Source organism: Tachyglossus aculeatus, chromosome 2 (assembly GCF_015852505.1).
Source record: "Tachyglossus aculeatus isolate mTacAcu1 chromosome 2, mTacAcu1.pri, whole genome shotgun sequence".
Classification (NCBI taxonomy): Eukaryota; Metazoa; Chordata; class Mammalia; order Monotremata; family Tachyglossidae; genus Tachyglossus; species Tachyglossus aculeatus.
Genome location: NC_052067.1, coordinates 154,186,254 through 154,200,561, shown reverse-complemented (window position 1 = coordinate 154,200,561; position 14,308 = coordinate 154,186,254). Strand labels below are relative to the sequence as shown.

At 42.0% G+C, this 14,308-nt stretch overlaps 1 protein-coding gene across 3 annotated transcripts in view; it reads left to right on the top strand.

Annotated features, from left to right (window-relative positions):
- Positions 1–14,308, top strand: part of NELL2 (neural EGFL like 2) — a 445,624-nt gene that overhangs the window by 342,329 nt on the left and 88,987 nt on the right. For all 3 annotated transcript variants that reach the window (XM_038740515.1, XM_038740525.1, XM_038740506.1), the window contains exon 15: positions 1,395–1,490. In XM_038740515.1, coding sequence (XP_038596443.1) covers positions 1,395–1,490 — 96 coding nt within the window. The remainder of the gene's footprint in view (positions 1–1,394; positions 1,491–14,308) is intronic.

The following is a 14,308-nucleotide window of genomic DNA, read 5'->3' as shown; positions in this document are numbered from 1 at the left end:
TCCCACCGTCGACTCCTGGCCCACATCATCCCCCTGGCCTGGAATGCCCTTCCTCCGCACATCCGCGGCCAAGCTAGCTCTCTTCCTCCCATCAAGGCCCTACTGAGAGCTCACCTCCTCCAGGAGGCCTTCCCCGACTGAGCCCCCTCCTTCCTCTCCCCCACCCCCACCTTACCTCCTTCCCCTCTCCACAACACCTGCATATATGTATATATGTTTGTGCATATTTATTGCTCTATTTATTTATTTATTTTATTTGTATGTGTTTATTCTATTTATTTTATTTTGTTAATATGTTTTGTTTTGTTCTCTGTCTCCCCCTTCTAGACTGTGAGCCCACTGTTATGTAGGGACCATCTCCATATGTTGCCAACTTGTACTTCCCAAGCACTTAGTACAGTGCTCTGCACACAGTAAGCGCTCAATAAATACGACTGAATGAATGAATGAATAAATAAGACTGAATGAAAGAATGAACCCATGACCTCTGACTCCCAAGCCCATGCTCTTTCCATTGAGTCACGCTGCTTCTCTAATTATTAGTATTAGTAGTAGTAGTGTTAATAGTTTAGTAACCTTCTGCTCTTTGAAATCCCTAAATGCCTGCTCCCACCAGATGTCTAAATTCCCAGTTAGGTTTAGTAGTCTTGGAGTGATTTTGGATTGCCTGTGTGCATGATGGCTGTATAAGAGGGGTTTTTTTGATGGCATTTATTAAGCACTTACTATGTGCAAAGCAATGTTCTAAGCGCTGGGGGGATACAAGGTCATAAGTTTGTCCCAAGTGGGGCTCACAGTCTTCATCCCCATTTTCCAGATGAGGGAACTCAGGCCCAGAGAAGTGAAGTGACTTGCCCAAAGTCACACAGCTGACAAGTGGCGGAGCGGGGATTTGAACCCATGACCTCTGACTCCAAAGCCCATGCTCTTTTCCACCGAGCCACGCTGCTTCTCCACTCCAGAGTTAAGTTGAATCATTTGAGGTCAGCTGGGTCTTTGACTGGGCTGCTCCTCTGCCTCTTCCTCCTAATTTTCTCTGACTGGTCTGATCTATTGGACCCAATAGTATTTTTGTCCCAAGGTTCATTGTGACAATAAATGGTTGGTATTAGGGTGACCTTTCTACGCCTAATTAGGATGATTCTATGGAGCTAAAATGTGCCCTCATTTTAGGTGCCTCACAGGTGATTTCACTGAATCTCCTGGGGAAAACAAGTGCGATATAAGCTGCATCTGCTATTTTGTAGCAGTTGTCAACGAAAGGTCAATATGAAACCTGATCGGCCGTGAATATTTTGATGTCTTCATTACTAAGTGACAACAAGAAGGTGGATCCGGAGCACCTCCGGCTCGTTGCAAGCTGGTAAAACTTCTTTCTTTTTAAACTCTTCCAGCATTTTGCAAAGATGGCTGTAGGAACGGAGGAGCCTGCATCGCTTCAAACGTGTGTGCCTGCCCACAAGGCTTCACAGGACCCAGTTGTGAGACGGGTAAGAAGATCGTTTTGTCTTTTAGAAATACATTTTTATGTCAATGCATAAAGTAATCCAGGAGAAAAATAGCATTTCAGTTTTCAAGTAGACTCCCAAGGCTATTAATAAGGAAATGCAAAGAACGAGGAGAAGGGAGCTTCGAGTTATTCATATTCTTCAGATGATTTCTCAAAGTCATTGTTAGGACGGTATGTAGCAAGTATAACTAAAAACACATTGACTTTTTGCAGTAAAATGGGAATTGTGCCCTTTAATTTTGCCCCCTCATATCTCTTTTATTTTCCAGAGTGTGTTGTATTTCTTTTAAAACTACTGCTTTTTGTACATGAGTTATAGTTAATATCAGAACTTCCCTAACACCTAAGAACTTGGGTATTCATGCCCCTCCCATCCAGCAGATATGTACCCGTCTTTCTACTCTATATTTCCTCTTATCTGTTATTTATTTTAGTTCTGCCTCTCCCTGCTTTACTGTAACCTCCCTAAGAGAAGGGATCACTTTTACTAATTCTATTTTACTCAATCAATTAGTACACAGGAGGCATTCAGGAAATATTATTTATGGATGGAGAATATCAGTGGTCAATTAGATTATAAAGAAGTGTTTTCTTTATCAGCTTTGAAGTAAAATGTTTGACTCATAAAGTGCTCCATTTTTGTCTCCACTTAAGAAGTATTTCCAGGCTCCTACTTACATCTGTACCCTCTAAGCATGTGATATTCATACCACCCTTCACCCCACAGCAATTAGATAAATATCTGTAATTAAGTTTAATGTCCATCTCCCCATCTAGACTGTAACCTTCTTGAGGGCAAGGAACATATTTAACAACTCTGTTGTATACTCTGAAGGGCTTAATACAGGGGTCTGCACACAGTAAGTGCTTAGTAAAAATCACCGATTGATGGAGTGATCCCCATTTTACAGATGAGGTAATTGAGGCACAGGGAAGTGAAGTGACTTGCCCAAAGTCACACAGCTGACAGTTGGCGGAGCTGGTATTTGAACCCATGACCTCTGACTCCAATACCCGGGGCTCTTTCCACTGAGCCACGCTGCTTCTCCAAGAGACAAGTGATGGAGCCAGGATTAGAACCCAAGTCCTTCTGACTCCCAGGACTGTGCTCTAGCCACTAGGCCATGCTACTTTTTTGTTGGATTCCATGTTTTTTTTTCCCCATCCCCATCATCAGTTCTACCTAATGAGCAGCATGGTTACAGGAAAAAGTGCTGGCCTGGAGTCAGAGGATATGGGTTCTCATCTCAGGTCTGCCAGTTGCCTGCTGTGTGACCATGAGCAAGTCACTTAACTTTTCTGTGCCCCAGTTTCCTCATCTGTAAAATGGGAACTCAATGCTTGTTCTCTCCCCTACTTATGATGTGAGTCCCCTGTGGTAGAGGGACTGTGTCCAATTGGGTTAGTGTGTGTCAACTGCACCTGAGTGATTGAAACATAGTAAGAGTATAACAAATTCCATAATAATAATAGTAAAAATAATTATAATGGTATTTGTTAAGTGCTTACTATGTACCCAGCACTGTTCTAAGTGCTGGGGTAGATACAAGGTCATCAGGTTATCCCACATGGAGCTCACAATCTTATTCCCCATTTTACAGGTTAGGTAACTGAGGCCCAGGGAAGTGAAGTGACTTGTCCAAAGTCAAACAGCTGACAAGTGTTGAGAAACTTGAGAAGCAGCGTGGCTCAGTGGAAAGAGCACGGGCTTTGGAGTCAGAGGTCATGGGTTTGAATCCCGATTCCGCCACGTGTCTGCTGTGTGACCTTGGGCAAGTCACTTAACTTCTTTGAGCCTCAGTTACCTCATCTGTAAAATGGGGATCAAGACTGTGAACCCCACATGGGACAACCTGATCACTTTGTATCCCCCCCCAGCACTTAGAACAGTGCTTTGCACATAGTAAGCGCTTAACAAATGCCAACATTATTATTATTATTATTAAGTGGTGGAGCCGGGATTAGAACCCATGACCTATGACTCCCAAGCCCGGGCTCTTTCCACTGAGCCACGCTGCTTCTCATGTACCAAGCACTGTTCTAAATTCTGGGGTAGATACAGGGTAATCAGGTTGTCCCACGTGGGGCTCACACTTTTAATCCCTATTTTACAGATGAGGTAACTGAGGCACAGAGAAGTGAAGTGACTTGCCCAACGTCACCTAGCAGACGAGTGGTGGAGGTGGAATTAGAACCCATGCCCTCAACATCATCACTTCCCCATTCTTGGTGAACAACCATAGGTAGCATGGCTGAGTGGAAACAGCACAGGCTTGGGAGTCAGTGGTCATGGGTTCTAATCCCCGCTCCACCACTTGTCAGCTGTGTGACTTTGGACAAGTCACTTAACTTCTCTGTGCCTCAGTTACCTCATCTGTAAAATAGAGATTAAGACTGTGAGCCCCATGTGGGACAACCTGATTACCTTGTATCTACCCCAGTGCTTAGAACAGTGCTTGGCATGTAGTAAGTGCTTAAAACGTACCATTATTATTATTATAGTAGAAGCCTCAAATATGTCTTTCTAGGTGACAGGCTTCATTCATCTCTTTGCCCAGGGTGAAGGACATTTGCATGTTATAACATACTGAGAACCAAAATACTGTCTATTTTCTGCCAATTAAAATAAATAATTTCAATATTTGCTATTTTTGCTCAAATGAGTTCTACAGCTAAATGACCCTGGGGGAAGTTCTGTGGGATTAATTTTTTTTAATGGCATTTATTAAGCACTTACTATGTGCAAAGCACTGTTCTAAGCGCTGGGGTGGTTACAAGGTGATCAGGTTGTCCCACGGGGGGCTCACGGCCTTAATCCCCATTTTACAGATGAGGTCACTGAGGCACAGAGAAGCTGAGTTGCCCAAAGTCACATAGCTGACAGTTGGCGGAGCAGGGATTTGAACCCCTGACCTCTGACTCCAAAGCCCGGGCTCTTTCCACTGAGCCATGCTGCTTCTCCTGCGTTCATTAATTGAGTTCACTCCCCCTAATAGAAGGCCAGCCTGACACCTGTGATTGACTGAGGTTGCCTTTCTATATTGCTTTCAATAAATCTTCTCACTGGTGTTGATGACGTTTTAGCACAGCCTCCATTCTACTTGAAAATTCATCTGGCTTAATTAAAGAAATGATCTCAATTTTCTACATAAGATGTTGTAGACCATTAGAGGGATGAAAAGTTCTTTATCATCTTTTGTCAATTTGGACAGAGCAGATATCTTTGTTCAATGCAGGAGTTGTGCTCTGCAGTGGGCAAGGGGGTATCTTTGCAGAGAACCTGCAAGGAGCGTTTGTCAAACTTGGGACCTATTATATTTTAGACTGTGTTTTTTTAAATATAAACACATAAAATAAAATATAAAATATTTTATGTGTATTTATATTTTATAATTAATATCTTATATTAATTATTTTATATTATATTAATTATATTATAAATTATATATTGTATTATTTTATATTAATTAATATTTTATATGTATTTTATGTGTGAAATATATTTTATTTTAGACTATTTTATATTTTAATGTTTTAGACTGAGAGCCCACTGTTGGGTAGGGACTGTCTCTATATGTTGCCAATTTGTACTTCCCAAGCACTTAGTACAGTGCTCTGCACATAGTAAGCTCTCAATAAATACGATTGATGATGATGATTATATTCATCAGAAAGAAATGATACTCTAGGCTTTTAAGGGAAAAATACCCAGCAACGGTGTCCAAAGAATAGAGTTCTGTATTCTGTGTTCTGTAGAGAAGCAGCGTGGCTCAGGGGAAAGAGCACGGGCTTTGGAGTCAGAGGTCATGGGTTCGAATCCCGACTCCGCCACACGTCTGTTGTGTGACCTTGGGCAAGTCACTTCACTTCTCTGAGCCTCAGTGACCTCATCTGTAAAATGGGGATTATGACTGTGAGCCCCACATGGGACAACTTGATCACCTTGTATCTCCCCCCAGCGCTTAGAACAGTGCTCTGCACATAGTAAGCGCTTGACAAATGCCATTATTATTATTATTATTATTATTATTATTATTCTAGTAGTTTGGGCATAAATGACGTTTGTTACTTGGAAGTTTTTGCCGGTGGCGTATGCGGTCTTTAGGTAAAATGATAGCTTCTGACGTGCACTGTGGCAGTCTCTCAAGCTATTAATTTTTTTTTAAGTTACTCTGGGCTTTTAGCTTTTAACATGCTAGTTGAGTGCTGAAACAAATGGATAAACCCTGTTAGATGGGTTGCGGCTGGAGTATTTCAGAGGCAGCCCCTGTTGAAACTGAATTTCTCTGACTCCGAATGCACCGAGGCGCTCAAACTGTCCTGTTTCATCCAACAATGTGGACAGGCTGGTCTTTACAGGGAAGTAGGCTCTACTAATTTCACCTCTTCCAGAGCCTTTGGAAGAGGCTCCAGAAGCAGCGTGGCTCAGTGGAAAGAGCACGGGCTTTGGAGTCAGAGGTCCTGGGTTCAAATCCCCGCTCCACCAATTGTCAGCTGTATGACTTTGGGCAAGTCACTTAACTGCTCTCTGCCTCAGTGACCTCATCTGTAAAATGAGGATTAATACTGTGAGCCCCCCATGGGACAACCTGATCACCTTGTAACCTCCTAAGTGCTTAGTGCTTTGCACATATTAGGTGCTTAATAAATGCCATCATTGTGATTATTATTATTGCATTCCGATCGAATATAATCCTAGTAGGTTATACTGCATAAACCTGATTTACATATTTAAAGTTAGGGCTTGTTTATGGTGGTATGCAAATGTAGGTAAAGGTATATTCATATTTATGCACAACCACGTGCAAAAAGGTATTCTTGGATTTACAGAGAAAAAAAAAAATCTAATGATTTTATGGTAATCTCCCCTGGGAATGTCAAGGAATAGAAGAAGCGTGGTAGTGACCAGAAGATAAATTTAGTTTTGAAAAATTGACATTTTAGGTCTAAAAGGTGGGATAATTCTGTTTTTAGCATTTTGCTTGTTATCCCTTTACTTTCAACGTGACGGGAGCAAGCTCTAAGCCATACCCAGCAGAACAGGATAAGTCAGCGCTCATCATTCTATATGAATGAATATTCTATGAATATTCATTCATTCATTCAATCATATTTATTGAGCGCTTACTGTGTGCTGAGCACTATACTAAGCGCTTGGGAAGTACAAGTTGGCAACATATAGAGACGGTCCCTACCCATCAACGTGCTCACAGTCTAGAAGGGGGAGACAGACAACAAAACAAAATGCGTAGACAGGTGTCAAAGTCATCAGAACAAATAGAATTAAAGCCAAGTGCACATCATTAACAAAATAGAATAGTGAATATGTACAAGTAAAATAAATGGAGTAATAAATCTGTACAAATATATATACAAGTGCTGTGGGGAGGGGAAGGAAGTAGGGCTGAGGGGATGGGGAGGAGGAGAGGAAAAAGGGGGCTCAGTCTGGGAAGGCCTATGGGGAGTCAAGCAGAGGCCTACCCATTCCATTCCTAGCTTGGGCAATGGCTGTTGAGTGGCAGGCAATCTGCTACAAGTCAAAACTCACCTGTGCCGGGCAGCAGCAGCACGGGAGAGACTTGAGAGCAGAGGCTCTTTCACTGCGCGGAAGGAGGTAATGGTAAACCACTTCTGGATTTTGACCAAGAAAACTCTCTGGATACACTACTGGAACGACTGCAGATGGAAGTGAGGCATTCTGGGAGAGATTAATTAATTTATTCATTCATTCAATCATATTTATTGAGCGCTTACTGTGTGCAGAGCACTGTACTAAGCGCTTGGGAAGTACAAGTTGGCAACATATAGAAACGGTCCCTACCCAACAGTGGGCTCACAGGCTAGAAGGGGGAGACAGAGAACGAAACAAAGCATATTAACAAAATAAAATGAATAGAATAAATATGTACAAATAAAATAGAGTAATAAATATGTACAAACATATATACATATATACAGGTGCTGTGGGGAGGGGAAGGAGGTAAGAAGGGGGATGGGGAGGGGGACGAGGGGGAGAGGAAGGAGGGGGCTCAGTCTGGGAAGGCCTCCTGGAGGATGTGAGCTCTCAGTAGGGCTTTGAAGGGAGGAAGAAAGCTAGCTTGGTGGATGTGCAGAGGGAGGGCATTCCAGGACAGGGGAAGGACGTGGGCCGGGGGTCGATGGCAGGGCAGGCGAGAATAAGGCACAGTGAGGAGATTAGCGGCAGAGGAGCGGAGGGTGCCGGCTGGGCTGGAGAAGGAGAGAAGGGAGGTGAGGTAGGAGGAGGCGAGGTGATGGACAGCCTTGAAGCTGAGGGTGAGGAGTCTTTGCCTGATGCGTAGATGAGAGATGTATCCATGGCGTCGCTATAGGTCAGACATGACTCGACAGCTTAAGACAACAACAGATAAAGAACCAGGGTTTGCTGACGATGGAATCAGAAGTAATATATCCTACCGTTATTAAATAATTGTAGTATTTAGGAAGTGCTTACTACATATGGAAGGGAGGCACCTAGGAGAAAGAGCATGACACTGGGAGTCAGGAGACCTGGGGCTCTATGCCCAATTTGCCACTTGCTTGCTGTGGAACTTGGGGAAAATCACTTAAATTCTCTATACCTCTCAATTGCCTCATGTATGAAATGGGGATAAAATGCACGCTCCTGCTAAGACCATGAGCTGTGTGACAGGATGGTTTTTCATTCATTCAGTCGTAATTATTGAATGCTTACTGTGTGCAGAGCACTTTACTAGGCACTTGGGAAGTACCAGTTGGCAACATATAGAGACGGATGGTTTTTGATCTGATTATCTTGTAGGTATCCAAGCACTTGTCACTTGAGAACTTTATTGGTGTCACCATTGTTATGTAATAATTGTGGAAATTTTCAAGCACATATTGTGTGCCAAGCTTTGTACTAAGCACTATGGTAGATATACGATATTCAGTTCCCAAATGGGGCTCACATTCTAAGTAGGAGGGAGAAGCAGCACGGTCTAGTGGAAACAGCACCAGCCTGAGAGTCAGAGGACTCAATTCAATTGCTTGTTGTGTGATCTTGAGCAAGTCACTTAACGTCTCTGTGCCTCAGTTGCCTCAACTGTTAAATGAGGATTAAATACCTGTTGTCCCTCCTACTTGGACTGTGAACTCCATGAGAGACAGCAACTGTGTCTGACCTAATTAAGATGTACCTATCCCTGCACTTAGAAGGGTAAGTTTAACAAATGCCACAAAAAAACCAAACATGTACTGCATCTCCTTTTTTCAGATGAAGGAACTGACTCATAGTGAAGTTGTGACTTGCCCAAAGTCACACAGCAGATAGGTGGAGGATTAGAACCCAGGTCCTCTGGCTCCCGGGCCCATATATCATGTGCCAAGTTCTGAGCTAAAGGATAATAACATCAGAAACAGATCAAAGACCCCATCCACCCATGCAGCTCGTAGGCTAAGAATTGCGAGTAGGCTGTCATTTTCCCTACCCCCAGCACTGTAGCTGCTGGATTTTCCACTCCCCTCCATTTTCCTACTAAAGTTAAAGAAGAGCTGTGCCAATTTATATCCAATCAGGAAGGACACTTAACGAAGTACTAGGAACAGAATGATTTTTTAAGTAGAGCTATTATTTCCTCATTCCTTCTCTACCTCCGACCCTCCTGTGAGCTTCAATGCAAAAATCACCTAAATGAGCAGGCTAATACAGTTTTAATCATGCATCCTAAATACGTTCTTTCAAGTGCTAAACTTGAATTTCATAGGATGGGAGTCCTGGAACAATTGAATAAAAAGTATTAGAAATCTATGTACTGAAGTTTAACAGCCCCATCACTGTCACCCTGTTTTTATTACATAATTGCTAAACCTCAGGGAACGTTTGCCTAAAAATCTAATTAATATGCAGATCTGTCTTATACTAAACGTAAATCTTTGACATGATTGAAGTTCAAGTTGAGCCATTATAAGCAAATATTCACTTAAATTAGCAAGATTACAACATAAATAAAATCCTCCAAAACTAGAAAAAAGTCAGTTAAAAGCATTGAGGAGTAACATTAAAGGAAGATATAACACTGAGATCATAAATATCTTTTTGGCCTATGCAAATGCTACTTTTTTTCCACAAGACCTAGAAACATTATATGAAATTAACTGAGTTGTTGAGTGTAGAAAGTCGAGGCTTTAAATCATTTTCTAACTTTTTAATCTGAAAGTACAAGAATTGAAATGCAACATAAACCAGTGATTGTCTTAAGTAATTATTTTGGTTAGATATCTCCAGAGTCATGTGCCAGTTTCTATATTTTAAAAAATCTGCTATATCATCATCAATCATATTTATTGAGTGTTTACTGTGTGCAGAGCACTGTACTAAGCGCTTGGGAAGTACAAATTGGCAACATATAGAGACAGTCCCTACCCAACAGTGGGCTCAAATGTTGTGCTTTACTTCAGCTTCAAATCAATTTGTTCAGGTTGATTGACCAGGCTAATAAAAATTTTTCATATTACTCCTTACCGGGATTGGTTGTGAAAATCCTTTAATTCAGGTGTTCATTCTTATTGGGAAATGATTTGACCATTATGCAGAATAGACTTCATTGTCAAAGCTAATACAAAACCCATTAGGTTTCCCAGTAGTGCTTAAGTTGGTGCCATATTTTAGTACTTTTCACATCATAAAGGGATTGCATTTATTTAATCTTCTGAATCTTTAATATTCAGCTAACGGACAGGGCCTTGATATGATTCTTGAAGTTTAAGCGTGTTAGATTCCTTCAGAAAGAATCAAAGCCATTAGAATTATGCTTGGTGGAGACTGAATCTTGTAGCATGTTTCTTGACATGGGACAGTTTTAGAGGCCCGAAAGCAAATGTAAATTTACACACTCTCGGTGGGAGAGTGTAAGTTTGCTTTCTGAAATTCTTAACTAGGAAATGAATGTCTCAAAAGTACATGGTATGGTCTCTCCTCTAAAACAGAAGAGTTTACTGAAAAATTTAGGAATCTCTAAGGGTGAGAAAATATCAGATGACCTTTTAGGCTTAATTAGAGGGTCATGGTTTTGTCTGCTGTGTTTATAAGGCAGTGGTCATGTCTGCCCCTTGGGAGTGGCAAAAGAGGCATGGGTAACTTGTGAGGGCAAGTCCTCCGGCTTTCTCCTAGTCACCTCCACCCTCCGTAGCCTCCTGTTCTCCCTCGCCTCCCACCCCAGTTCCTACCCCACAAGAGGGACATTGATTTGGATGGTCTGAGAGCCTTTTTCTTCATTTTTTTTTTAATTTGAGAGATCTGAGAGGATGGAGGTCTCCTGGACAGTGATGACCCTTTAGGCGATAGTCGTAGATAGGTTTCAGCAAGGTTTATTCTCCAGCTAATGAGCCTTATGTTTAGGAAAGAAGGAGGTTACCGTGTGGGTGGCCTTTTCGTCAGACATCCAAACCAAACCTTTGGACATTTGGTATTCTCCCCACCCACAACCCTACAGTACCCATGTACATATCTGGACTATCTCCCTTTACATTGTAAGCTCCTTGTAGGCAGGGAATGCACCTGTTTATTTTTCTACTGTACTCTCCCAAGTATTTGGTACACTACACAGCACACAGTAAGCGCTCAATAAATACAATCAACTGACATATTTGAAAATTATATATTACGAATTATTTATATTAATGTCTGTCTCCCCCTCTAGAGTATAAGCACAGTAAGGGCAGAGAACTTGCCTGCTAATTCTGTTGTACTTTCCAAGTGCTCTGCACATAGTAAATGATCATTGAGAAGCAGCATGGCTCAGTGGAAAGAGCACGGGCTTGGGAGTCAGAGGTCATGGGTTCTAATCCCAGCTCTGCCACATGTCTGCTGTGTGACCTTGGGCAAGTCACTTAACTTCTCTGAGCCTCAGTTCCCTCAACTATAATATGGGGATGAAGACCGTGAGCCCCACGTGGGACAACCTGATCACCTTGTGTCCCCCCCCAGCACTTAGAACAGTGCTTTGCACATAGTAAGCACTTATCAAATGCCATCATTATTATTATTATTATTATTATTATTATTATCAATAAATACCATTGATTGAAACAGCAGTACCAAGAGAAGGGCAGAGCCAAGAGCAAGTGGGCCCTCTCTCCTTTGTTCTCTCAACTCTAAGCTCACTGTGGGCAGGGAAGCTCACTGTTTATTGTTGTATTGTACTTTCCCAAGCCCAGTAAGCACTCAATAAATACAATTGAATGAGTGCACTCAACCTCTTCCCTCTACCCCTCATGATCTCAGGTGTTGATGGATTCCCAGCATTAGTTCCTTGCTATCCCTGTTGAGTCTTGCACACTCTGGAAGCATCATGGCTTATTGGAAAGAACATGGGCCTGGGTGTTAGGGGACCTGGGTTCTAATTCTGACATGCACTGGACTGCTATGTAGTAATAATAATAATAATGATATTTGCTAAGCGCTTACCATGTGCAAAGCACTGTTCTAAGCACTGGGGAGGTTACAAGGTGATCAGGTTGTCCCACATGGGGTCTCACACTTTTAATCCCCATTTTACAGATGAGGTAACTGAGGCACAGAGAAGTGAAGTGACTTGCCCAAATTCACACAGGTGACAGTTGGCGGAGCCAGGATTTGAACCCATGACCTCTGACTCCAAAGCTCATACTCTTTCCACTGAACCATGCTGCTTACACAGGCAAATCATTACACTTTTCTGTATGTTGGTTTCCTCACCTTTAAAATGCAGGTAAAATACCTGTTCTTCCTCAACTTATACAGTAAACTCCATAGATTGGGTCTGGTCTGGTTTTGCTGTATCTACCCCAGTGCATAGAACATTCATTCAATCAATCATATTTATTGAGTGCTTACTGTGTACAGAGCACTGTACTAAGCACTTGGAATGTACAATTCGGTGTTGGCCCCAGTGTAAGCAACTTGGCAAATATCACAACTAATGTTATTAGTGATACCTCTATCTCCTCGGCTGGAGATAAATAGTTGTGGGATTTCTGACTGCAATCTTGTCGGAGATGGTGTGAGGGGTGGATGGGTGTGTGTGTGTGAGTGTGTTTTGTGGGGGTGAGGGGTGGTCTTCAGTGTCCCAAAGCAAAGATGAGCTCTCCCAGAGCTCCTTCCTAGAATTCAGGATTGGCCTGTGAAGGCATGTATCAAGTGTTAATAACGGGGGCTTTTCTTTTTTCATTCCTCTAATTCTAATCTTCTCAACTGTAGCTCAAACCCATCTGTCTCACCACCAACCTCTTGCCCACATCCTGCCTCTAACCCGGAATGCCTTCCCTCCTTATATCAAACAGATAATTTCTCTCCCCCATTTCAAAACCTTATTGCAAGCACATCTCCTGCAAGAAGCCTTCCCTGGCTAAGCCCTTCTCTCCTCTTCTTCCACTCCCTTCTGCGTCGCTTTTATTTGCTCTTTCATTCAACCTCCCTCCCATCCCCATGGCACATATGCATGTATCTGTGTATATCTGTTATTTATTTATTCATTTGTCTATTTATTTATTTATGTTATTGTCTGTCTCCCGCTATAGCTTGCTGTGCGCGGGAATGTGTCTGTTGCACTGTACTCTCTCAAGCGCACAGTACAGTTCTTTGCACACAGTAAGCACTCAATAAATACGATTGAATTAATGCATTTTCTGGGATCAGCTGCCAGTGGGTTATTTCCTTTGGACAATCCACACAAACCATCACTCACACAGCTATCCTCCATGGGGTTAACCAACAGGGTGGGAGGGAATCCTAGCAGTATTCAGGGAGTCTGTAGCTCTAAAAAGTCGAAGGGCACTGCTTCATTTGCTACACAAATATTGTTTTCTTTGTGTTTCTTAAATCATATACTCTCCCAACTGCTTAGTGCAATGCTCTACACATAGTAAGCACTCAATAAATATGATTGATTTATTGATAAAGCTGCAATGAATTAAACAGATTAAACAGAAGAAGCAGCGTGGCTCAGTGGAAAAAACATGGGCTTTGGAGTCAGAGGTCATGGGTTCAAATCCTGGCTCTGCCACTTGTCAGCTGTGTGACTTTGGGCAAATCACTTCACTTCTCTGTGCCTGTTACCTCATCTGTAAAATGGGGATGAAAATTATGAGCCCTCCATGGGACAACCTGATCAATTTGTATCTCCCAGCCCTTAGAACAGTGCTTTGCACATAGTAAGTGCTTAACAAATACCATCATTATTATTATTATTATTATTATTATTATGTTAGCCTTCACACTAGGACACCATTCTTTGGAAAAATTACTATTCTGGGGTGAAGAGATTTCTAGGTGTGAAGCAAGTTGTGGGATGGTTTTTGAAATATTGTCTACTTTGCATCAACTATTAGAAGCAGCATGGCTTAATGGATAGAGCACGGGCCTGGGCGTCAGAAGGATCTGGGTTCTAATTCTAGCTTCGCCATGTGTCTACTATGTGACCGTGGGCAACTCACTTCACTCCTCAGTTCCCTCATCTGTATAATGGGGATTAAGATTGGGAACCCCATGTGAGATAGGGACCGTGTCCAACCCCATTTGCACATATCCACTCCAGCGCTCAGAACAGTGCCTGGTACATAGAAAGTGCTTAAGAAATTCATTGTCATTATTAACTGTGGTAGCTATGCAAATTTCAACTCTACTGACTCCTTTTCAAATGAAAGGTATATTGTTAACACTCTGATTCTGATTTGCATCAGGCTGCAAAGTCTTCTCAGTGAAGATTTATATATGTATATATATATACATATATATATGTATGTATGTATATATGTGTATATATATACATATATTTATATATA